Below are 24879 nucleotides of genomic sequence, written 5' to 3'. Positions count from 1 at the left end.
TTTTGTTTGTTTGTTTGTTTGCGAAGATGTAAGTTTTCTCTAGCATACCCACATATGTCCCCAGGTTCCCTCCATAGGACAAATAGTCATCCCTGAAATTAAGTATCAGTGCCCCTCCATATTTTACCACGTACTTTAAAAGAATAAATTTGTATAAGACACTTTTTAAAAAGACACTTGTTTAGGGGATTTTTTTCTTCTCTTAAGGTGGTTATGCTTAACTTGACATACTTTCATGTATTAGAAAATGATGTCTTAAAAAAAAAAAAGGAAGGAAATAGTATATCTTGAACTATGTATATTATTTCCTCAAAGGTACTAGTCTAGTGGTTCTCCAGCTCTTAGTGTACTTAAGAATCTGGAATGCTTGTTTATAATGTAGAATTTTGGCCTCATTTTTAGAAATTATCATTCAATAGATCTGATATGGATTGGAATGTGTAAGAAGATAGGTGATTCTGATGCATATGAGAAACTGCCCATACTGTGGAAACTGCTCTAATCCGTGAAAAGTCTCTGATTTTTTTTTTGATGTCCCACTCATCCCCAAGAAAAAAAACCTATTTTTTTGTATATTCCAGGGCCAGGAAGTAAGTTGAGTCTTCTTGCTCCTTCCAGATATTTCTTTCCCTTTTTTCCCTTCGAAAACTCCAGTTCCTTTGAAGTACATATTTATGCCTCCTTTGCCTTTCTTTTTACCCTAAACTGAACTACTAGCCATTTTGCTCTTTAAAGACTAGGTCTTCTTTGTTTTCTTCTCCATCCATACTCTTACTATTCTTGGTGATTTTGAAATCCATGTAAATGACCTATCCAATACTTGTCATCATATCTGTCTGCCTTTATGTCCCTTTTCACTCTGTATGGATTCTATGGCTCTTTATTATAATTGTTCCTTACAAATACCTTCAAAACCTTTGCCTCTTGTACTCTCCTTGCTAAACCCCAGTCCTAATTTAATACAACTCTCCATCTTCCCTTTAAGTGCATTCACATAGCTAAACATTATTGGATAAATTATCTACCTGGCTGACTCACCAGGCCTCAAAGAGGCACCCAGCATGTTTGGAAATCCTACTACATTTTGCTAATGAATTTTACCTTTTGATATTTCACAGAATACCATATCCTCACTCACCTTTCTTCATTCTTAACCGATGGCTCCATTGCAAATAGAAGTTATCAGACAAAAAAAAAACCCTTATCCTCTCACCACCACCAAATCTTTAAGCCTACCTGTGTTTGTACCCATGTTTTCTAGCTTCATTCTTTTTTTTTTTTTTAAAGATTTTATTTATTTATTTGACAGAGATCACAAGTAGGCTGAGAGGCAGGCAGAGAGAGAGAGAGGTAGAAGCAGGCTCCCCGCCGAGCAGAGAGCCCGACGCGGGGCTCGATCTCAGGACCCTGGGATCATGACCGGAGCCGAAGGCAGAGGCCCTAACCCACTGAGCCACCCCGGTGCCCCTTTCTTGCTTCATTCTTATCGGGACTAAAATAGTCCTAGTCTATAGAAATAGTGCTCCTGTCAACGGTAAGACCTTTTATTTGGGCTCCACATCTAACCCTTTCTCACCTTCCCTAAAGGCTTTGACAGACCATGCCTGTGTCATCAAATTCTTCTTCTCTTCTTAATCCTTCCTGTCAGTAAAGAGACATGACACAGTATTTGCCATCTTAAAACAGAAACAAAACCCTCCTTTGGCTCCACATTCTCCACCTCTGTTCCATGACCCATTGGAACTTCTGGAAAGAGTTGCGCTTTCTTGTTTTCTTGCCTCCCATTCATTATTCAGTCCTCTCAAGTTTAACTTCGGTCACCACTCTTCCACTGAATTGCTCCTCTCAAGGTCATTAGTTACTTGCAGTTACTCTGAGAGGACTAGTTCTAGTGAACGTTTCTTCTCATAGCCTGCCTCTCACCACTTTTCCTCCCACCTTTCTCTTCTGTTGGCCCTTCTTCCTCTGCCTGAACTCTGAATGTTAGGCCTCCGGATTTATTTCTAGTCCAGCATTCTTTCCTCTTTCTGCATCCTCTCATCCACTGTGTTACTTTAAATATTGTATACATGGTTGATGAATTCCAAATTTAAATTTCCAGTTTGACTTCTACCCTGATTTCATTTGTGTATCCACCTGCCTGTTTGACACCACAACTTAGATTTCTGAAAGGAAAGTCATACTTAAAATATGGGAAAGCTTTTGGGACACCTGGGTGGCTCAGTGGATTAAACGTCTGCCTTCAGCTTAGGTCATGATCCCAGGGTCCTAGGATCAAGTTCCTCTCCCTCTGCCTGCTGCTCTCTCTGCTTATGTGGACATGAGGGCTGTCTTTCGCTCTCTGACAAATAAATAAAATCCTTTTTAGCACCACGCTCTAACCAGCTGAGCTAACCAGCCAACCCATAAAATCCTTTTTAAAAAAGGATTAGCCCCATCAAATCTCTTCTTTTCCCAAATTGCCCCATCTTTAGGAAGGGGTTTCACTATCCCTCCCATTGCTCAAGCTGGAAATTATCCCATATTCCCCTGTATTCCTCAGTCCTTACATAGAGATCCGTCAGAATGTCCTGCTTTACCTTCAGAATGTATTTCAAGGTTGTGCCTCATCTCCACTGCTGCTATTCTAATATTACAGCAGATTATGCCTTGACTGTTTATAATCCTTTCACGGTTCCTAAGTACTGCAAAAATAAAGCCTTATTCATTCTACAAAGCAGTAAATATTGGTCTAAATCTCCTAGGATGTTTTGTCAATCTCTTCTCAAATTAAATCAGAGGAGAAGGGTTTGGGTTTTTTTTTTTTTAAGTAGTTGTCAGCAGGGAAGGAACCGTCACGCAGAATCCAAATGAAGGTATGTTTTCTGTGATGGACGTGAAGACCCTTTAGACCTAATTGAGATCTCTTTCATTTTTGTCAAAATTATTATGGATGAATGTGATCTACAGATTTCCAGTAATTATTTTTAAAGACCTTGAACAATGGCAGTGGACAAGATATCGATTTGTCTTACTATTGGCCATGAATTGCTGGCAGCTTATGTGCTCTTGACCAGAGTTCCCTTTTTAGTTCAGATACTCAGGAAACCCAGCTAGAAGTAAAGTTAGTTGGTTTACTCTAAAACCCAACTAATAGTAGAACAACCACAACCTCCTTCTCAGATGCTGAAGGAAGTTCTTGGACAATTCAGGGATCTGGTATAAGTTCTTTATGATACAACTCTGTCTACAGAATGGACTGAAATAGTGCGTAATGAATAGGATTTCACTACCCATCAGACCTGAGTTGAATATTTACAGATGAAATCATGAGGGTGAAGCCTTCTCAGGAGCTATTTCAGATAAAGTTATAGGTGTCAAGAGGACCCTAGCTGTGAAAGTCTCTTTACTTGATGGTTCATCAGAGCATCACATCAGTTCCTCAGATCTGTGTCTTTGCTTTGCCAGACTTGAAAGCCTTCACCACAAAGCTGAAAAAGTAGTGGTATGGAAGTGTTCTTGCATCTTTTGCTGCACTGTAATAGCAGTAGCAAAAATTTTCTAATAAAACTGGGTACTCCCACCCCAAATCTGTCTTCCTGCAAATCATTCTTACAGCTTTTTACTCAGATGAGTGGAAACACCCAGAGAATGAATAAGCTAAAGAAATATAATGCAATTTCTCAGATATGGATCTTGGTTTTTAAGTTTGCCTCTGAGCACAGTGAAAGCTTAGGGTGTTGCTTCATCTGTGACTTTAGATCAGTGACAGATAAAGATAGAGATCAACTGGTACTAACCTTCAGCTCTTCCCCAAACCCCCCACATTCTGGCTTCTTCTACTGTCTCTAAAAGTCTCTAAACCCATTACTATAAGAGAGAGGGATTTTCTACTGCATAGTCTTTTTAAATTTCTCAGGTGCCGTCTGTAATCTGTTATTTAGTTTGAAAGACTACAGTGAGATATGCAATTTTCTCATTTCATTTTTGAAATGTTCTAACTTTTTACCTGATGATATCTTTCTTTCAGTTATGACATGCACCGATTACATCCCTCGCTCATCCAATGATTATACCTCACAAATGTATTCTGCAAAGTAAGTTCAATAATTATTTCAAAAATCTATATGCCTTTTCTCTAGGTTCATTTCAAAATTTAGTTTGATATTTAACTTAGTAAGTCGACATTTTAACTTCATTTCACCTCTCATGTTTTCTGACCCTACTCCAATTTTTTTATTCCCTCTAAATGTAGAGTCTCTGTAACATGCTTTTAAAAAGTAGATGGTTGCCTGGAATAGATAACTGTTACACAGGAGCTTGCTGTAAAAGAATGGCCACTGAAAATGAGAAATATTCGTGATCAAAGCGTATCACTGATTGACCTCTGATCATTCTCTCTTTCCTCTGCCTTGCTAGATCAGTAACACAGCTCAAGCCAGCCTCCTAGTGGGACTTCTCAGCCTATTCTATGTTCAGTTTCTTGCTTTAGGAATGTCCTCAAAGTAGAATTTAGGCTTGAAGTTAGGCTTAGCAGGTTGAAGTCACTGAAAGGCAACGTGCTTTGGGCCTTCAACAGGTAAGATCAGCATTTAAGATCCATAAGCTAATCATCTCCAAGATGAGCAGTACAGAACTGGGTGTATGCCAGACTACCAACCATCTGTTGATAAAGAGTGAACCTGTACATACATTGATAGATACATATGAGTGTATTTATTGAGGTTGGATGTATGCCCAGGTGCTTACATAGGCAGAACACATGAAGGGATTGGTAACAGAGGTGACTGATACCTATGGTACTGTTCATAAAAAGAAAACTGGCATTTTTTCCCCCTTTTTGTGCTCGTTTATACCTTTTGAATTTTTCATCAGTTAACAAAGAACTAAAAAGATTAATTCAATGAGTTATCCAAATTCTCATCTGATATTTAACAATAATAGCATCTTTGACCCAGTCATTTGCACATGATTTCCTTCTATGAAATGACTGAACCTATTCTCTGAGATCATTATGAAGGAAATAAGAAAATAACTTTGAGTTATAAAAACTCTACAGGAAAAAAGGATATTATGATCTTTAACATATCTGGAGATCAATCCATTTGAAGTCACCAAGATTTTAAATTATTCCCATGTGAGTTGATTAACAGTTATGACCTGAGTTATTTCTTGGTTCAGATCTGGATAAGAAGAACGATGTGAACATGAGGCATATTTCAAATTCATCTGACTATTCAAAAAATAATTTACATACCTGTTGCATTCAGGACTCCTTATTAGCTATGCATTCAGTCTTAATTCAGACCTCTTTAGCACTTATGTGAATCATTGCATTATAGCCATTTTTTAACTGGACCTCTACTTCAACTTTCTCCCCCTTCTAACCCATTTTATAAAGCAGTGTCAAATTAATCTTTATTCAAGAACAGCTCTGATCTTGTCACTCTTTGCTCAACAATTTTAGTGGCTCCCGATTGTTGCAGATTGGTCTGAACTCAGCCTGGAATTCAAGGTCTTTGCTGTCTTTCCTTCTTTTGCTACTCCCCTTCACTTCATGTATGTCCTTTAATATAATCTTTGCTCCTTATAGGCTTAAGCCCTTGTTTGCCGCCTTCTGTACCTTTACCAGAGTTTTTCTCTTTTCCTTGGACGCCCTTTCTTTCCCATTTCTGCAAATCTTATCTGCTCAGCTCACATACTGCTTCTTTATAGCCTTCCTTCATTTTCCTTTCCCCCAAAGCTGAAAAAAAATGTTTTCTCCTTCCTCGCAGTATTTTATTGTTCAGATTTATGTGGTACACAAAACACTTGCATTGTAAGTACAGCATAACTCACCAAATAAAATAACTGGTATCTAAAAATTCATTGCACAAAATGTGGGACCATTTTATTGCACGGATGAAATGACCGGGTCCTCTAGCTAAAGTCCCAGAAGTTTCACTGCTGAATTCGAATTCCCTAGCTAAACCTGATGTGGTTGGCTGCAACTAGTGACAGTATATTCTGTCTTAAACATCAGTGGGAAGATTCTGAGTCCTGTCTGGGACTTCTCAGATTTTATTATCTGGCCCCTGATTTGTAGGCTTGATCTGGGAATATTGGGGCCCACCGCTACTCCCCGTTCTTTGATGTGTAGTGGTTCCTTGCCTTTTTTCTACCAGCCTAACCCCTCTCTCAAGTCCTACTCTCTCTCTTAGAACTTGTTTGTCCCAGAGGGCTGGGTGAAGAATAAGAGCCAATTGTGAGTCCCATTCTGTCCAGTTTTGTTACTTTAGGGGTTCATGTACATGGAGATAAATTTTATCTACAACTTTGCATGTAGCATATTACAGATGGTTGTAGCATAGTGATTGGACGTTGGGAGGATACTTGGAACTATTTAATTTCCCATAAAGATGTTTCTTAAGTGATAGTACAACTTGGAAGGGAAAAATTAATTCTACTTTCTGACCACAGTAAGAGACATTTTATGTGGAAGGTTAGTCTCCTCATTGCTGATTTTTTGCTTTTAGTGTTATTAGCTCTTCCCTCTATTTCTTATTAAAAATAAATCACATATGAAAGTTTTTATGTTCTTGAACTTTTATAGACCTTATGCACATATCCTCTCAGTTCCTGTGTCGGAAACTGCTTACCCTGGGCAGACTCCGTACCAGACACTACAGCAGTCTCAACCCTATGCTGTCTACCCTCAGGCAACCCAAACATATGGACTACCTCCTTTCGGTAAGGCATTCTATTATAAGCAGTTTCTAAGAGTGTTGATTTTATCCCCTAGAAACTTCGATCTTTCCCCAGATACCAAGGATGGCTAATCAGAAAGCTGAAAGATGATGGGTTGTTCTTTATAGAATATCTACTCAGTTACAAGTGTGATAGATGTTGGGTGTGCAACTTTCCAACAGTATGTTTGATGCATATTCAATAAAAGCATAACTTTTAATGCTCATTTGTGTATCTGCCAAAATTTAGCTGTTTCTAGAAAGGTACTAAATCTCGACTGTAAAGCTTGGAATCTTTAAGTGTTGGGAGAAACTCTTTGAGGAATTACTGTTACTTTCTTTATACAAAACACATTACCATGGTTAGATAAGCATAATAAGTATATTTTGTGATGACTGATTTTCATGCTAAAACTTGGTAATCTAAATATCCAGATAGAGTATGCCTTATAGTGTACTCTCCCTTTTTTTTTTGGTCAATTTTTCCCTCTTTTTCTCCCTCTGCCTTAAACTGATCAGTTGTTGCTCTGCTGAACTAACAAGTTATCTTAGAACGAGGAGAATCCCCAATTTTATATAGCCCTATCTTTGTGCGTAGTTTGTTCTGTAGTTTTAGGTATGTTGGACGTGAACTGTGAATTAGATTGATTTACTGGAAGTCAGTTTGAGACTCTGGGAGCACTTAATATCTGTGCTGATTTTTCTTTGTGTAAATTGATAGATATTTGCAGTATGCTTTGTTGTTTCTTCCCTGGTTTCCTAGAACCAATGTTAGAAAGTTGAATGAGAACTGTATTATTTTCACATATGCAACATGTTAATAAAATTTTATCTCTGTAGCCTTTACTGAAACTAACTGGAAATTAGAAAGAAATTCTCAACAGATCGCCACAGATTCTTGATGTATTGTGGTGTTGCCTGCTTTTGGTCTCTACATTCTTGCTTTACCTGGCCCATTTGACTAGTCCCTTGTGACAGTGACAGCTCTCTTAGTTTTAGGCTTGTTAATATGCCTTGGCTCCTGGTAACTACTAGAAATAAAATGGGAGGTCGTGTTTTAATGATAGTGATGGGTCTGTAATCAAAGGAACGAGACTGATACAAAGGGAAAGTCAAGCAAAGCTTTATTTTGCGCCGGGCATCGGGAATCAAACCAACCATTCAGGACGCCTCTTACAGAGAGGGCAACCCCTCCCAGCCTCACAGACTAACTTTTATAGAGCAAAGGCCATGTGGTTGAGCCTGGCCACGCACAGGTGGCCAATGAGATTGTAACACACAGAGAAAACTGCACAGTCATGCTAGGTCACACATGGGTGGCCAATTGAATTACAGTTCACCCCATAGTAGCTATTTGAACTAGCCTATCACCTTGGTCAGGATTGGCACCCAAAAGGCGGGTCCCACACTCCTTAGTAGCTAGGGAGACAGTATCCTCACTTTACTGATTGGATGTCTCCACCTGGCCCTGCTCATCCCTGCATTCGGGCTCTGTTACCTCCACCTGACCTGACCTGCCCTTGTATTTGGGCTCTGTTATCAGGGACTGGTCGACCATATTCTACTGGTTTCCCGGACTTGCTTTTAAGTAAGTTCCTTGTGGGGGGCAGAGGGGGTGCGTAGGGTCAGTTTAAGTTTTACTGCATAAACAACAAAATCACTGTTTAACCAGATGGAATCGCTCTGGCTAAATAGGCCCTTACAGTATTGGTAGTTGATAACTTCATGAAAGAAGACAAACAGAAATGCTCTTGTTCCCCCATTTGTATGTCCATACCTCCACGCCTGTCAGTATCCGCCCGTATACTAAAATCTTAAATTTGTTATATATTTAACCAGCCATAACTGAGTAATCCTTTTAGAAATGGAACTTTCTGTGAATATGTTTGTGCTTCTATCTTTTTGCATATGTTAAAGTTAATTTTTCAACAGCTGACTAGTAAAAGCTAGCAAGTATAAAGTAAGTATTTTTATGTTAGTTTTTTACCTTCTGTTTTGGTTGAAATTCATTGTTAGCAAGCCCAGAGCTCTTTATAACATTGTCGAACAGTTGATCATTCCTGCTGTTCAGTATTGAGTAAAACTCTTATTACATCTCTGATCTCAGATTATGGAAGACCTAACACAGTGCCATGTGCATATTATGGTATCTTTTATGATCACTGCATTTGCCATGTATTAAAGAAAAAAAAATTCTGTATAATAGGTCCTTGGTAAAAACGTGAAACTGTTTATATTGTAAAGAAGTATTGGTAATAGCAGGCTCTTTTATTAATCTGGTTTTGTTTAATATTTGGGAGTGAGGGAGACTTGTTTCATAAATTCCTCTCTCAGTATTTCAGAGAAAGAGAATCAGCTAAATCTGACTCTTAAGTAATATATGAAGCTTACTGGAGGGAGATTTAGGTTGGGGTAATGTGAATGAAAAATGTGGCATATTTTCAGAATTTATTAAGGAAATTATAGATATGGCTGTTTTTTTAAAAAGTGTGTTCACTCAAGTAGAAAATACTGTTTCTTCCTGTGAAGATTTGGCAATTTTATCTTAGTGCTGCTTATTAGCATTAAAACTAGATTAGCTGGTCTGTTATTTCATTTCAGATGTAAACAGGGCTTCAGGAAATCTCTAATATCTAATATTTATGAAGTGCTTTATATACCAAGCAGTATGCTGGGAACAAGTACCTCACACTTTACATTATTGTCTTATTTAATCTTAGAACAGCCCTCAGGAAAAGCAGTAGCATTATCCCTTTTTATAGATGAGGAAACAGGCTTAGAAGGATCAAATGATTAGCCTGAGGTCATACAATTAGGAAATACCTGGGTTTAGAATCGAACCCGGATCTGTTTAATTCCAGAAGTGCTCCTAAATTTAGCCTGTGTCTCAGAGTTGAGTTTGAAATTTAAAAACATTCTTCCTCCTGATGAAAGGAGAAAAAACTAGAGGAAATCTAGGAGGCCTGTACTGGGAGCAGTCTGTAATGCTCGCATGTAATGTGAATAATGTAAAAGTAAAGAAATAGTGGTCATGCTGTTTTTAAGAGCTCTGTAGAAATGTAGTGGAATGGCAGAAAGAGGAATGGAGGGTTAATTTCCAGTGATCTCAGTGAACATGTGGGAGGAAAGGGGCACCATTTATTTTTAGGAGCTCATAAAAGATCACCTTAGCTGCCACTATTCCAGCTTCTTTTGAAAGAACTCTAATGTGAGTTGGAGATTTGGTAATACTAAAACCTCAAGGACGTTCATGCCATTTCCCCCAGCAAATTCACTTCTAGGGATTTATCCTATGGAACTAATTAGAGATACCCATGGATTTTCAAAATAAGATACTCATCACAACATTATTTATAACAGCAAAAGATTGGAAACAGCCTACATTTTGAATTGAAAACCATGTGTTAAATTACAGTGTATCTATAGAATGGGAAAGTTAGAAATCATATTCTTATAAATTCCACATTCTTAAAGAATATTCAGCATCTTGAGAAAAGTTTATTATTAATTTTAAAGCAGTATGTAAAACTAAAAACAATATAATATGCCAAGTTAGTGTTTTTTTTTTAAATATGTACATAAAGAATAATTTGGAAGAAAGATGCTCATATTGCTATACAGGCATTATAGATTTGATCTCAGTTATCAGGGAACCATGCAAGGCAAGGACTTAGTTGCATTATGTGCCAGTTTCTGGTAACGCAGTCCTCTACAAAAGCAAGAACTGCCTGTATTTTTTTTCTGCGCAAGGAGACTATGCACTTTTTTTTTTTTAACTTTCTATGTTTTCTTCACTTTCTGTAATATACATCTACTCACTTTATAATCAGGGAAATCTCAGATTAATTATTTAGTATTTGTAATAGCTCATCCCAGTGAGCTATTGAATCAACAAACCAAGATATTTTTCATGTGTTTTTTCCTGAGCATTGGCATGTGCTTCAGTTCCTAACCAAAATAATTTTTCTCTAAAGAGCCACTACTCTGATATATAGTTCTATAAATGGAAGTGCTCAGATTAGTTTGGTTAGTGACTAACCAAAGATGAAGTATTTGTGCTGAGAAACTTAGGAGTAGAGTTTGTGATAAGACCCCAGTGTGGGGCAGTAAGAGGATAGAGCTCAAAGACTGGCTTCATTTGCCACTGTTAGACCAGTGGACCAAGTCCACAACAGGCCCTTGGTGCTTAAAAGGCCTCGATAAGCTTGGTAGTTGTAGGGATAGAGCAGGGGACTGGGAGTCAGGAGACCAGGGTTTGGTTTCATCTTTGCTATGGGCAGGATTGCTATATAGTCAGACCATTTGGTCATGTTGCCTGTGACTTCACTTTTAAAGGAAGATTCTTACATGCTTTCAGAGCAAGGCTACCGTGATGCCAGAGGCAGTGTTCCTGTGGTCTTTTATTCTTACCTTCATCGTAAAATAATTGTAATTTTAAATACCAACTTCTTGTTTCTGGTCAAAAACATTCAAAACTACTATAGTCATTTTCCTACTTGCCTTGGACACTTTGCTCTGGTTTTTGGCCTTATAAGGAGGTCCAGTTTATAGACATTTTGCATTTTGAAGCTGAAATATATAACTAATGAGACTGGCAAAACATTTTCAGGGAATACTATTCTCATGAATAAGATTGTATTTTAGTACAGTGTAATCTGAATGTGTTCACAGATCCAACACCTCAGATTCAAAACCTATTTAGAAAAAAAAAAATCACATCGATTACAATAAATCTGAAAGTTATTGTGACATTGAAATGGCAATTTGCTAAAATGACACTCAACTACAAAGAATCATGGCACTGATACTCAAATTTCACGTAACTGTTAAAAAATAATATTTCCAAATATTTTTAGTGTTGAAATTTAGGTTTAGTTAGGACTTTAGCTGTGATAATAATAATAAACTAAGCACAGAACAGGGGCCAACCCTCCAAATGTATCCTGTAGATGATGGAGTTCTTCATTTTCCTCAAATAAGTTATTTCATATGTTTAATAGGTAAGAAAAGAATATGACTTTTTTTTTTATGTTTTAAGAGTTTGGGACAAGGCGATTGCCACATCCCATGTCGATTTGAGATTTTTGCAGCTCCCTTACACTTAGTAATCCACAAATTTTACAGATCTGAGTTTACCTGGATATTTCAGTGCCCTGGTGAGGCAGAGGGCCCTATTGTCGGTCCATTATATTTCTATAAATTCAGTATCAGGTTAGAAGTAAATGAAATGAGTTAATACTGAATTTGGAGCTGTGGCTGACCTTGGTATTGATTTCTTACCTGGAATGTGATTGATGAACCTTCTTGGACCCGTTAGCTTCAACTACCCTGATCCACCAGCCATAGCTATTCAGAACACAGTGAACAACCAGACAGTAAGTTTTTTTTTTTTTTTTTTAGATTTTTATTTATTTATTTGACAGAGATTACATGTAGGCAGAGAGGCAGGCAGAGAGAGAGAGGAGGAAGCAGGCTCCCTGCTGAGCAGAGAGCCCGATGCGGGACTCCATCCCAGGACTCTGGGATCATGACCTGAGCTGAAGGCAGCGGCTTAACCCACTGAGCCACCCAGGCGCCCAGATTTTTTTTTTTTTTTAAGATTATATTTATTTATTTGAGAGAGAGGGAGAGAAAAGCAGATTCCCTGCTGAGCCAAAAGCACGATGTGGGCCTCCATCCCAGGACCCTAGGATCATGACCTGAGCCAAAGGCAGACGCTTAACTGACTGAGCCACACAGGCACCCCGTAAGATTTTTTATAGATAAATTTTTGCATAGCCAAAATTATCACTAAAACTGTTCACCATAAAGGACATCCTTAGGCTGTTGTGTAGAAGCAAAGCTTCGTTTATGGTTTCCTAGTTTACTGCACATGAACAAGGAGGTAAAGTGAGAAGCAAGAGATTGTCAAGTGACAGGTCACAGAGAAAAAGTTAAAATGATGTAGATCTATAACTGAGTTCTATTTAGTACTAAGCAAATGTCTTCACATATCCCAGTACCTCTGGGGATGTCTCTGTAATATATATATAGCACAGCACACTATTAATCTTTGTGACAGTAATTCTGAGAAAATCTAAAGGTACATTCACTATTTCCTTCCTGCAGAGAAGGCAGGAAAGTATATAAATATATTTGAAAAAGATTGTCACTCAGGAGCATTGTGATAAAAATAAAATAAAAGTGAACAGCTATGATATCTATCAGTATGAGAAATTTATGTGTTCTGACATGGGAAGATGTCTTTCACAGGTATTATGTGGAAAAGCAAATTATGAACAGTATGGATAATATCCCATTTTTATTAAAAAGAAAAAAGATTAGTAAATATGTAGAAGAAATCTAAGTGACTTCTGCAAACTGTTAATAGTGCTTAAGTCTGGATGCTGGGATTATATATGACTTTATTTTTTCTAAGTTATATATTTCTGTAATATTTTTAATTTATAAAAATAAGCAAGTATGTCTTTCCTAATCAGAAGAAACAGGTAATAAAATAACCAGCTTAAGAAGGCAGAAAAGTACTCAATACATTTTAGAAAGTTTTGGTGCTTGTTTAATGGGTAAGTGAATTTTAAACTTGTGTGGAATGTCTCCCACCTTGACAATGGATAAATGATTTATCACTGTACATGATCATCAGGCACTCTGTACAATAAACACTCCAGTTGGGTGTCAGTAGCTTTTTTTCCTGAACCCCGACCAATCTTCCTCAACCATTGAAATGAACTTATATACATATCATTATTGAGGATTTTGACAAGATTTTTGTTTCTGTGGCCCCACTCCCCAGTTTTTGAAACTGTATTTGCTTGTGGTATATTAGGAGTGGGACAATCAGTAATTTTCTCTTACAAGCAAATTTACTTTTGTTCTAAGATTTAGGTTTTAAACCTACTGGCTGATATTTAAAAGCATAACCATGCTCCTCAGTCCCAGTGTATTGTTTGTAATTGGTCCAATTTATCTGATTCAGGTGCATTGTGGCCAGGTATGAAACCTGAAAGTGGTTTAATTCAGACTCCATCTCCAAGTCAACACAGTGTTCTTACCTGCACTACAGGGTTAACCACAAGCCAGCCAAGCCCAGCACATTATTCTTATCCCATTCAAGGTAAATAGGCATGGTTGTGTGTGTTTTATTATTGTTGTTTTTGTTGTTTTCAGTCTATCTGTATCTCCACACAAATTGGGTAATACAGGAGCACTGTCTTGTAAAACAGAAGGGGGTGATATTTGCACTTGTGCATGCTTTTTGTGTTAGGCACCCAGAATTCGGGACTGTGGTTTCTAAGTAGTTTAGCCTTTAAATGTGAATTGTAATTTGTAGAACTTCAGCCTTTCCTTTTGCATGTTGGTGTCCAGAAAACCTGTCTGATTTTGTTTTAGTCTGTTCTCAGTGGCACTTTGTCCTATAAATGAGCAGAAGACTCCCCTTGGGGCAGAACTTTGCTGATTTCTTTTATGGGAAGTCCAGGTAGGGCAGAAGTGAGATGTGTGCTGCATTTTTTTGCTGCAGTGTTGTCATACCTCCCACTTGCTGCTTCTTGGTGAGAGCATTTTTCCTTCTCAAAAAGTTTAGTCTTGTTTCTATTTCATGATAAAAAGCATTGCCTTAAAGCTTGAACTCTGAACATCTTTGCCTTCCTGAGTTGTTGTTCTAAAAGGTTAGAATTATGACAGGACTATTAGGAATAAAGAGAGAGAAATTCAGAAGGCACTATGGGATTAATTCCCAGCCCTTCCACATCTAACACAGGCAATTTGTCATTGCTCCAGATTGGAAATTAATGTCCATGTTCCTGGCTTCTCATCTGCCTCCCTTCTCCTGATTTCTCCCAGCTTTAAAATTTTATTCCTCATAAAATGGATGCTAGAGGAGTGAGGATGGGACAGCAAAAACTGGTCTGAGGTACTCTTAAGATACAAACTTTGGTGATAAAAAAGTGTTTTGATATAGATTATAGTAAATAAAATATTTTGCTACTCAGTTTTAATTGTTTTCATTTTAAATGATTAAGAACTACTTCTGCTTGTTCCATTTACCAGTTAGTAAATAATTAAGTCAGGATGTAAGCTGGGCAGTCTGACCTCAGAGCATGAGTGCAATATTTATGATTTTCGGTATTGAAATCATGATGTCAATATCAGCTCTCCCATAAGAGAGAACCTTTACGGACAAACAAGTAAGTTTATTTTTCCTCCCTTTTCTGGTTTTAACCTCTTGGCACATTTTGTTGTTCGTTAGAACTTTGGCAGAGGGTAGAATTTAAGGCCGAAGGTAACCATCAAGTTATTAATTTTTACCTTTATTCTAAAGAAACATTGATAGAATACAAATTGAAACAATTGGCTAAAATGAAATGTGAGTATTGGCAGAGTCAAATTACCTAGGTTGTCTGCTATCAATATCACTCTCCTCTCTCCCACCTTTAGTTTTCCTTAGCATGGATAGTGAATGGCTGTCCGGGGCTGCTCTGTTCCCCCTGTATAACTGTCCAGTCCCTCCACGGAAGAAAAGCAAGAATTCTGTCAGTTTTTGAAAAATGGTCAAAATAGCAGTGTCTCCTCATTGTACCCCAAAGCATTCTACAATTGACATATAGAGTTATCTAGAGTTGTCAAATCACTATGTTGTACACTTGAAGCTAATGTAATATGTGCCAACATACTGCAATTTCTTTAAAATGTATAATTTCAACCTAAAAAAAAGTTATACTTCTGGCTTGATCAACTCTGATCAAAGCCCTTTCTTCAGTTTATGCAATGCTTATGAAAGCCCTTCAGTTAACTAGATCTGGCTGCTTTATATCAATCTTTTCCTACAGTATAAATATGTGGCCCAGTCTCTGGTTATTTTCTTCAGTTGAGATGGTTTAGGTGGTTAATATTTAAGTGGTAAAATTAATTTCAGAAATTTCAAAACTAATTTTAACGTAATCTTGACTTTTAATGAATGTGTTTGTGCTTAATTTTGTTGGTAGCCCATGATAGTCTTTTTTTATAGTCTTTCATTGAGTTTTGTTTTGTTCTGTTTTTAAATAGACATTAGTTTTTAGTTTAGTTTTAGATTTATAGACAAATTGAGAAGATGGTACAGAGAGTTACAGATACCCCCCATCTTGTATATAATTTCCCCTATTATTGATGTCTTATTTAGAATGGAACATTTATTATAATTAATGAACCCATACTGGTACATTATTATTATTATTATTATTATTATTATTATTATTACCTAAGTCCATAGTTTATTCATAGTTCCTTAGTTTTTTGTTTTGTTTTTTAAAGATTTTATTTATTTATTTCACAGGCAGAGATTACAAGTAGGCAGAGAGGCAGGCAGAGAGAGGAGGAAGCAGGCTCCCCGCTGAGCAGAGAGCCCGATGCGGGGCTTGATCACAGAACCCTGGGATCATGACCTGAGCTGAACGCAGAGGCTTTAACCCACTGAGCCACCCAGGCACCCCCATAGTTCCCTAGTTTTTACCTGATATCCTTTTTTTTGTTCCAGGATTCCATCCAGAATACCACATTCCATTTAATTGTCATGTCTACTTAGGCTTCTCTTGACTATGCAGTTTTTCAGGGTTTTTTTGTTTTTGATGACCTTGACATGCTATACTTGAGTCCCACAAGTTACACAGGTGTATACCTGTCTGCAGGATAGATGTGAATCCCACAAGTGTTTACTGAGCATCACCTGCTCTGTGCCAGGTATTTTGCTAGATGTTGGAGATAAGAATAAGATAGTAAGATTCTGTCTTCTTGGAGCTTACAGATGAGTGGAAGAAACAGAAAACAAGCAAGTAAATAATTAAATAGATTTTGAAAAGTTCTCAGAAAGAAAAAATAAAAAACCAGATTGCTGTGATTGGGAAAACAAGGAATTAGTTGTGGTTTTTTTTTTTTTAATTAAATTTAATTTTTTTAAATTAGCATGCAAGCAAGGGTGGAGGCGTTGGGGGGAGGGGCAGAGGGAGAGAGAGAGAGATGGAGAGAGAGGATCTTAAGCAGGCTCCATGCTGAGTGTGGAGCCTGGTGCAGGGCTTGATCTCACAACCCTGAGATCATGACCTGAGCCAGAGTCAAAAGTCAGATGCTTGGGACGCCTGGGTGGCTCAGTTGGTTAAGCAGCTGCCTTCAGCTTAGGTCATGATCCCAGCGTCCTGGGATCGAGTCCCACATCGGGCTCCTTGCTCAGCGGGGAGCCTGCTTCTCCCTCTGCCTCTGCCTGCCATTCTGTCTGCCTGTGCTCGCTCTCTCCCCCTCTCTCTCTGATAAATAAATAAAAAAAATCTTAAAAAAAAAAAAAAAGTCAGATGCTTGACTGACTGAGCCACTCCGGCACCCCAAGGAGTTAGTTTTAATAGAGGGGTCAGAGAGCATGCCTCTGAGGAAGTGGACGTGCTGAGCATGAGCCATCATGCTGGGAGGGCAAGAGGGACAGGCCAGGGAGAACAATCCAGGCGGAGCAAGCAACATTGCCAAGGTGCTCAAGTGAGAAAGAGCTCATCTTGCTTTGAATAACTTGAAAGCCAGGTAGGCAAGGGTGGTAGAGGGAGACATGTATGAAGTTAAGACATGGGTAGAAAGTAAATCTTGCGCCAACTTTTATATATCACTAACCTTTAGGTCAACCTTCTGGCTTTGGGGCAGTGTCATTTAATTTGGCTGTGACTCTCACAGTGCTATAACCACTGTCTTCTGATTAAAGCTGTCTGTGTATATTGACTATATTATTTGGACCTCTACTGGGGCATGGTTTTTTAAAACACACCTATGAGGAAACTACTGAGTCTCCTCTTTTCGTATTTATTGATTGGACCTCTAGTGGGCATGGTTCTCAGAAGCTTTGTTTTTCTATTATTTCATGGCTCCGTTGTCAGAACAGGAGTGGAGACTATCCAAAAACAGTTGGATGTGCCATTCGCATTTGGAGAGCAGATAGTCTTCAGATATGTATCAGTAGTATTGACCACTTGAGTTTTCTTTGATCCTCTAAGTTTGTATGTTTTGTTGCAATTTTATTGCTGCTGTTTTTGTTTCTTAAATCTGCAATCAAATATTATTTGTTGAGACATATATATGTGTATATGGGCAGAATGATAAGTACTATTTAGTACCTTTAGTCATAGTTATGTGGAGGGTAGTGTATACAGTGATGTGTGTGCCCTTTTAGGTGAGTTTGGCTTGGGTGCAGTGATGGTTACAAGAGCCTAAAGAATTATGTATTTAATTGTTATCTCACTCCATCAAAGCAGTCTGATCTCCATGAGAGCAGGGGACTTTGCCTTGTTCACTGCTCTATTCCTCATTGACTGGAACAGTTTCTGGGTGCATAGTAGACCATGGTTTGCTGAATGAATGAATATGGCACATATGAGAAAGGATTTGATTGAATTAGAGAAAGAAGTGGTATACTGAACCCTATAAGCTTTCTAGGTCAGTAGGCCAACATTTCCTGTAATAGAAGCCACTATTGCTGAGAGTAGTTTGTGATCTTTAGGAAGGTATGTATTACAAATTCAGTATAGCAACTAGCTAATCAAGTTATTAAACTTCTAGTAGAGATATAAGAGTATATGACCAGTTGTTTATAAGGTCTACCTTGTTACCTTTAGCCCAGTTCAGTAAGTAGTCTGAAAATTGTTAAATTTATAAAACCACTTTGTCAGAGTACCTTTTCCCCATGTATGCGAAGATATGAATGAGTTGTACTGCTAACCATTTATAAGATAGTAAGAAGGTAGAACAGAATTAAAGGTAAATAGGAGAAAAGAGGATTAATATGCTAGAATAAAGACCAATGAAAAATTGAGCTAGAAGTGGACTTCACTAGGAGAAGTAAACTTAAGAGATTAAGTAAATTATTCATTTTCTTTCCCACCTTAAATCACTTTATGTCCTGTGTGTTTTATTGCTTGGCTACCTAGCATAATGTACTGGTAATAAAACCTGAAAGCCACTTAAAACCTCTACCCACAAGGATGATTAAAAACTACTTACAGAATCATCTAAGCCTGTGTATTGTATAGTAACTCCTTGTACTTCCCCATGGTGGGAAATGGGTTAAGTCATTGTAAAGAAGAAAATGAATATTGGTAGAAAGAAAATACCATCTATGAGGTTATAAAATCTGTTCCATTCGGTTGTTATGCTTAAGAAAGTAAACTCTTTTAAGAGTCCTGTAGCTCCCCTGGGAGAAGAAGTATTGTAGAAAAATTGTCAGGAAATCTGTCGTGGCTCATCCAGTTGGGAGATACTAGATGCCATCATGACTAACAGTGGTTCCATGACAGTAGACAAATTACCTTAACTCTTCTTTGTCCCAAGTTCTTCATCTGAAAGCTGGGGTTTCTCTTCTAATCTTTTCTAGACTTTCTTCTAAGCAGAGTACCCTTAGGGGAAGGAATAAAAATTTCCCTGATTTTGATGAGTACTCTCATGTTTCTGCTTCATTTGTCCATCTGTTCTCTTCTTTTTTTTTTTTTTTTTTTAGTATATGTGCTGCCGAAGCGAGCACATCTGTTCTCTTCTTAATGGAGGTTTTCCTATTAACTTTACCTGTAAAGTACTTTGTTGCTAATGGGATAGGTAGTCAGATAGTCAGGTCTACCTGACGATGAATTCTTATGGCATGTGTGACTATAGTGGGAACCGGGTCTAAGTGTGCTTGTGATAAATGAGGGAAAGGACCAGTTCAAGACCAGTACCTTGTAGTCTCAGTTACTACACTGGTTCACCTGAAAAAAGTCACTTTAACAAATAGTAGTCACTGAAGATTTGACTAAAACCCTGGTGGAATCTGTGGTAGAAGGATATAAAAAAAAGTTAGCCCAAATTCCTGGTCCCAAAATAGGCAGCCTAAATAACTTACAGAGTATATTGTTACCTGGCCAGAATAATATTTAATATTTTCCAGGCTCATTGGTACAATCATTAAATGCCAGATCATGTTTATTGATCCACATTAATAATTCATGATTTGAGTAGAGCCCAAAAAGCAACTCCAGGCAGGTTTAGGGGATCAGCTCTATTCCTCAAAGTTAATTATGTTGCATTAGGAGAGGCATCATTTGGGGCAAGTGGTAACAAATATCCCAGTCTAGGATTTACATGCAGATTTACCAGAGCTCTTGTGGTTTCTGCTGGTTGTCAGTGGGGCACATTGCAGGTGAGTCATCTTTCAAGGGCTGAGATGATAGACTGGAGATTTGTTTAGCTTCTGATTCCATTGATTTCATTAGTATGAGCCAGTGCATTGTACATGTGTCCTTCCTAGGACTTTAATAGGAAGGGTGGAAGACTCAAGTTGAAACAGAAAAATGTTTGAACTGTTTTATTTCTAATCAAGATTAAAATATGGCATGCAGAAGAACAAAATCAGTATTTGTTTCCTTTGTGCAGTGTTCTTTATCTCCTTGTAGATCTGTTTACATAAGACACAATATGTTTTCCATTTCTTCTAGGCTTTTACATGATATCTTTAACATCTTTTCACACTCTCCATCCTATAGCTTCAAGCACAAATGCCAGCCTGATATCCACTTCATCTACAATTGCCAATATTCCAGCAGCAGCAGTTTCCAGCATCTCAAACCAGGTACAGTCTACTGCGTTCATCCTGTTTTATATGGTTCATCAAGTTTGATCTTCTTCTCTTCACTCTCTGGTCAATTTGCTAATCTAACAAACAACCAGAACTGGGACCCTGGATGGTTTCTCAGGCTGCCCTCCAGTTTCTTTCATTACTATGCTGTCTGACTGATTTGGCTCTATCTGCTCCCTTACCTACTTTGTGTGTCTGTCTCCTACCTTGTCCCTACTAGAATGTAAGCTCCATGAGGATAGGGACTTACTTTTCTATTTTGTTCACTTATGTATTCCCAGAGTTCAGAAAAAGCCTGGTTCTTTCTACATTTTTATTTAGGCACTCATTTCTTCTTTGTGGTCTGGTCTCAATCACTGTTCTATTAATTCTTTATGTTTAGATCACTGGTAATAGCTTCAGTGTTTTAGGGGTTTTGTTTTTGGTGTTAGGTTTTTATTTGTTTTCTCTGCAGCAATGAAACTTCTCCATGAATCTCTTTTTTGGCTATAATTAACATTACTGTTCTGGTTCATCTTTTATGTTTGATTGTTTTTGCATTTCTTCATTCTTAGAGTTCACAAATTACTGAGTTTCTACTATATACCTGGCACTCTTCCATCTTATTTATCTTTCCCTTTCCTAAGTTTTGTTTTTGATCCTGTTTTTTCTCATGGACAGTGTATATAGTTTTCCACATGTTTATTATTTCATCCCCAGAAATGTTTAACCACATTCACAGTGTCCATTTACTACCTCTGAAATGAGCATTCTAGTCTTGACCGCATGATTTCTGCAGGCTTCCTGCTGATTGATGGCCATGTTTTTCTTTAATGTCTCGCCATTTCCCTAAGTTTATCATATCAAAAGCCAGGCTTTCATTTCACCTTTTTTTTGTCCTTCAAAAGTAAAAACCACTTTTCCCTATGACTTTTCAATTGTCAGTGAGACCATTTTTAAATAAAGCTAGGCCTTTATTTAACAACAAAGTTGTTTTCAGTTTTTTTTCCCTCACCTATTCCTAATGTAGCCATTTCTAGAATTCTTTCTCTTCCATTTTTGCTATTATTTCCTATGTTTTGGTTCTTCCCCTTTAATCCTGTTACTTCGGTTAACTGTTCATCTCATCTCCTGTTTTCCTCTGTACCTAACCATTTCCTAAAACACTATCTGAGGACACATGGCTGATTCAGTCAGCGGAGCATACAACTCTTGATCTTGGGGTCCTGAGTTCAGGCCCCATGTTAGGGTTAGAAATTACTAAAAAAAAATTTTTTTAAAAGATTTTAAAACACTGTCTGAATAATTTTCTCAAAAGTCTACTTTTATCCTGTCAATCATCTGCCCAGAGTCTGTCTCTATTTTCGTTGTTTTGATTTTGATAGTCACTGTTACCTGCCCCCCAACACACAAACTATACACCATGGCCTTAAAGAATCCAAGTCACATTCATAGGCTTGCATGACTCATTCAAGCCTGCAAGATCCTTTGTTTCAACCAGACTCAATATCTCTGGTCCCTTAATAAAACCTTTTTAGGCCCTATTCATGCTCTTATTTCCTCTGTCTGTTTAGCTCAGAAAACTCTGACTATCACAGTTTGCAGGGATAGTTGTCTTCCTCTGTATTTCATTCATTGAACATATAATTGACTGCCAATTTGTTGGAAATGTTGTCTCCTCCTGCTAGACTTTTAACTCCCTTGAGTTCAGCCAGTACAGCTTACTCTTTTGTTTAATGTTCCAGCTCATACCTAGACACATACCCTGAGATGTATTTGGTTTATGATAGATGCTGAGTACTCTTTATAATTGGTCTGGTTAATTAGCTTCTTCCTGCTTCTTACCAACATCAGTATCAGTTGAAATTTTTTAAGGTATGTATTTGAGCTACACATCATACACATTTTTTGTACAGCTTTATTAAGGTATAATTGATCTACAATAATCTGCATACACTTAAATTGTAGTTTGATAAGTTTTGACATGTATGTGCCCATGAAATCATTAAAAAGTTCCCTCCAATTTTCTTCTTTTTTTTTTTTTTAAGTAGGCTCCATGCCCAGCATGGAGCCCAAAGTGGGGCTTGAGCCCATGATCCTGAAATCAAGACCTGAGCCAAGATCAAGAGTCAGAGACGCTTAATGGGCTGAGCCACCCAGGTGCCCCAATACACAGTTTTTAAACTAGGAAACCTTAATGTAGGATATGTGCTTTTTTGTTTAAGCTCATCTGTACTTAGAAAGCACTAGCATCTAGCGAAGTTGCTTATAAACTTCTTAAAGAATAGAATCATCAGGGGCGCCTGGGTGGCTCAGTGGGTTAAAGCCTCTGCCTTCGGCTCAGATCATGATTGCAGGGTCCTGGGATCGAGCCCCGCATCGGGCTGTCCGCTCTGCGGAGAGCCTGCTTCCTCCTCTCTCTCTCTCTCTGCCTACTTCTGATCTCTGTCTGTCAAATAAATAAATAAATAAAATCTTTAAAAAAAAAAAAAAAGAATAGAATCATCAGAAATTCTGTGCAGAAATTTACACAGAAATTCAGTACCTAAAATGGACAAAGAAAGAAAGCCGTTAGAGTAGAAAAGGGACATTGTGTGTAGAGTGCACGGGACCCTTCTCTCTCAGCCTCCTGCTAATGGTAAAGATAGCCTCTGAGGTCTTTCCTCTTGACTCTTAGGTTGCCACAGAATGCATTTTGAAAATCATTGGTTTAGGTGGAAGCTATAGATGGGTAAATGAGAAGTCAAATAAATGTTTTAGGAAACTAACAATGAATAAGAGGGACATGAAAGTGAGGCACCTAGGTGGCTTGGTCAATAAGCATCTTCCTTTTGCTAAGTTCATGATCCCAGGGTCCTGGGATTGAGCCCCGTATCAGGCTTCCTGCTCGGCGGGAAGCCTGCTTCTCCTTCTCACACTCCCCCTGCTTGTGTTCACTCTCTTGCTCTCGCTGTGTCTCTCTCTGTCAAATAAAGAAATAAAATCTTTAAAAAAAAAAAAAAAAAAGTGGGGGGGGACAGAAAGTCTCTTGTGTTGAAATCAGCGCTTTGCTCTTTCTAAAAGTCTTGTTTTCCTCCCTTATTCCCCTTGGTCTACAGGACTATCCCACCTATACTATCCTTGGTCAGAGTCAGTACCAGACCTGCTACCCCAGCTCCAGCTTTGGAGTCGCGGGCCAGACTAACAGTGATACCGAGAGTACCACATTAGCCGCAGCCACATACCAGACGGAGAAGCCTAGTGTCATGGTACCTGCGCCGACAGCACAGAGACTTTCCTCTGGTAAGCACCGTACCTCTCAAGCCTGTGGCTTAAGGGCACTTCATTCAACATTACGGAATAGTAAAGATCATTTTGTTCTGGTCTGAGTCACTGTTACTGTGCTATTGGCTTTCCTTCTCAGGTGAGGAATATTTAAATATTAGAACCAGATATGTGCTGAGTCATTGGCAGGCTGAATGTAATACCTGATACTGTGAACTGAAAAGCACCAAGAATGAGAAGACTGTGACAGCCACCCCGCCCTTCAGCTTTACTGTGTTTGTCATAGGGAACTTCAGAATCTTGGCACATTTTGTCAAAGCTGAAGGACTCTAGTTTTAGTCAGTATGTATTGTGGACTCCTGCTGTGGCCTCAGAGCAGTAGTCCTTAACTTTTTCTACGTCATGGATCTCCAAGATCATGAGGAAAGCCATGGTCCTTCCCCTCTCAAGGAAATACATACTTAACCTACAAGTCTAAACCTGTTTGAAATGTGTTGATGAATTATGAAGTCCAGGTTAAAAAAAAAAAAAACCCTGACATAAAGGCTTTATACACACATTCAGTAAGTAAACATATGTATATACTTTTTATTTGTCTCTATCATTCAGGAAAATTTAGTGCTTGGCTGTCACATCATATAATTGGATGAAGGACTGTTTATTGTTAGCACTGATGCATTTTTAAAAGTAGTGCTCTGTCTCAACTAAAGCAGTTTTTTGTGTACCTTCTCTAGTCTTCTAAGAAAAGGATACTGCTTCAAATTTACGTAACTTTGAAATAGGTACACTGGTTGATGCCTTAGTTTTGAATTCATAGCTCTAAATATCTATTCTTCCTAACAATTTTAACTTATTAATAATAGGGAATTTCAAACCTAGAAGTTGTCAGAATAGTATAATGAACATCTTATGTATCCATCATCCATCTCCAACAATTAACTCGTATTTCAACTGTACTTAATCCAGTTCTCTCACCGAATTCCAGGCATTCTATGTCTATACAATAAATATTTGCTAGTGTAACCACAATGCCATGCCCTCTGAAATAATTCAGCAGTAATTCCTTACACTATCATAAAATACTAAAAGGTATTATTTCTAGTTTTCTCATAAATATGAAGAGTTTTATTTTCCTTTCTTATTAGAGTTTTTAATTTTTTAAAAATTAACCTATTTTATTTAGAGTTTATTTAAATTAGGATCAAAGTAAGGTTCATACATTGGGACTAATGGATATATACTTTCTCTTTTAACTTACAAATTCCCCTTTTTTTAATTCTCTGATGTACTGTATTTGTGAAGAAACTGGAGTGTTTATCT

At 37.9% G+C, this 24879-nt stretch overlaps 1 protein-coding gene across 2 annotated transcripts in view; it reads left to right on the top strand.

Annotated features, from left to right (window-relative positions):
* The window catches only part of EYA3 (EYA transcriptional coactivator and phosphatase 3), a 109201-nt gene that overhangs the window by 53341 nt on the left and 30981 nt on the right, over positions 1–24879 (top strand). Inside the window, exons 5-9 of one of the 2 annotated variants that reach the window (XM_059376859.1) lie at positions 4010–4076; positions 6572–6708; positions 13681–13818; positions 20225–20310; positions 23394–23577. In XM_059376859.1, coding sequence (XP_059232842.1) covers positions 4010–4076; positions 6572–6708; positions 13681–13818; positions 20225–20310; positions 23394–23577 — 612 coding nt within the window. The remainder of the gene's footprint in view (positions 1–4009; positions 4077–6571; positions 6709–13680; positions 13819–20224; positions 20311–23393; positions 23578–24879) is intronic. The other variant, XM_059376860.1, reaches the window with a different exon arrangement.

Source organism: Mustela nigripes, chromosome 14 (genome assembly GCF_022355385.1).
Source record: "Mustela nigripes isolate SB6536 chromosome 14, MUSNIG.SB6536, whole genome shotgun sequence".
Classification (NCBI taxonomy): Eukaryota; Metazoa; Chordata; class Mammalia; order Carnivora; family Mustelidae; genus Mustela; species Mustela nigripes.
This window is presented reverse-complemented; position numbering and strand designations above follow the sequence as displayed.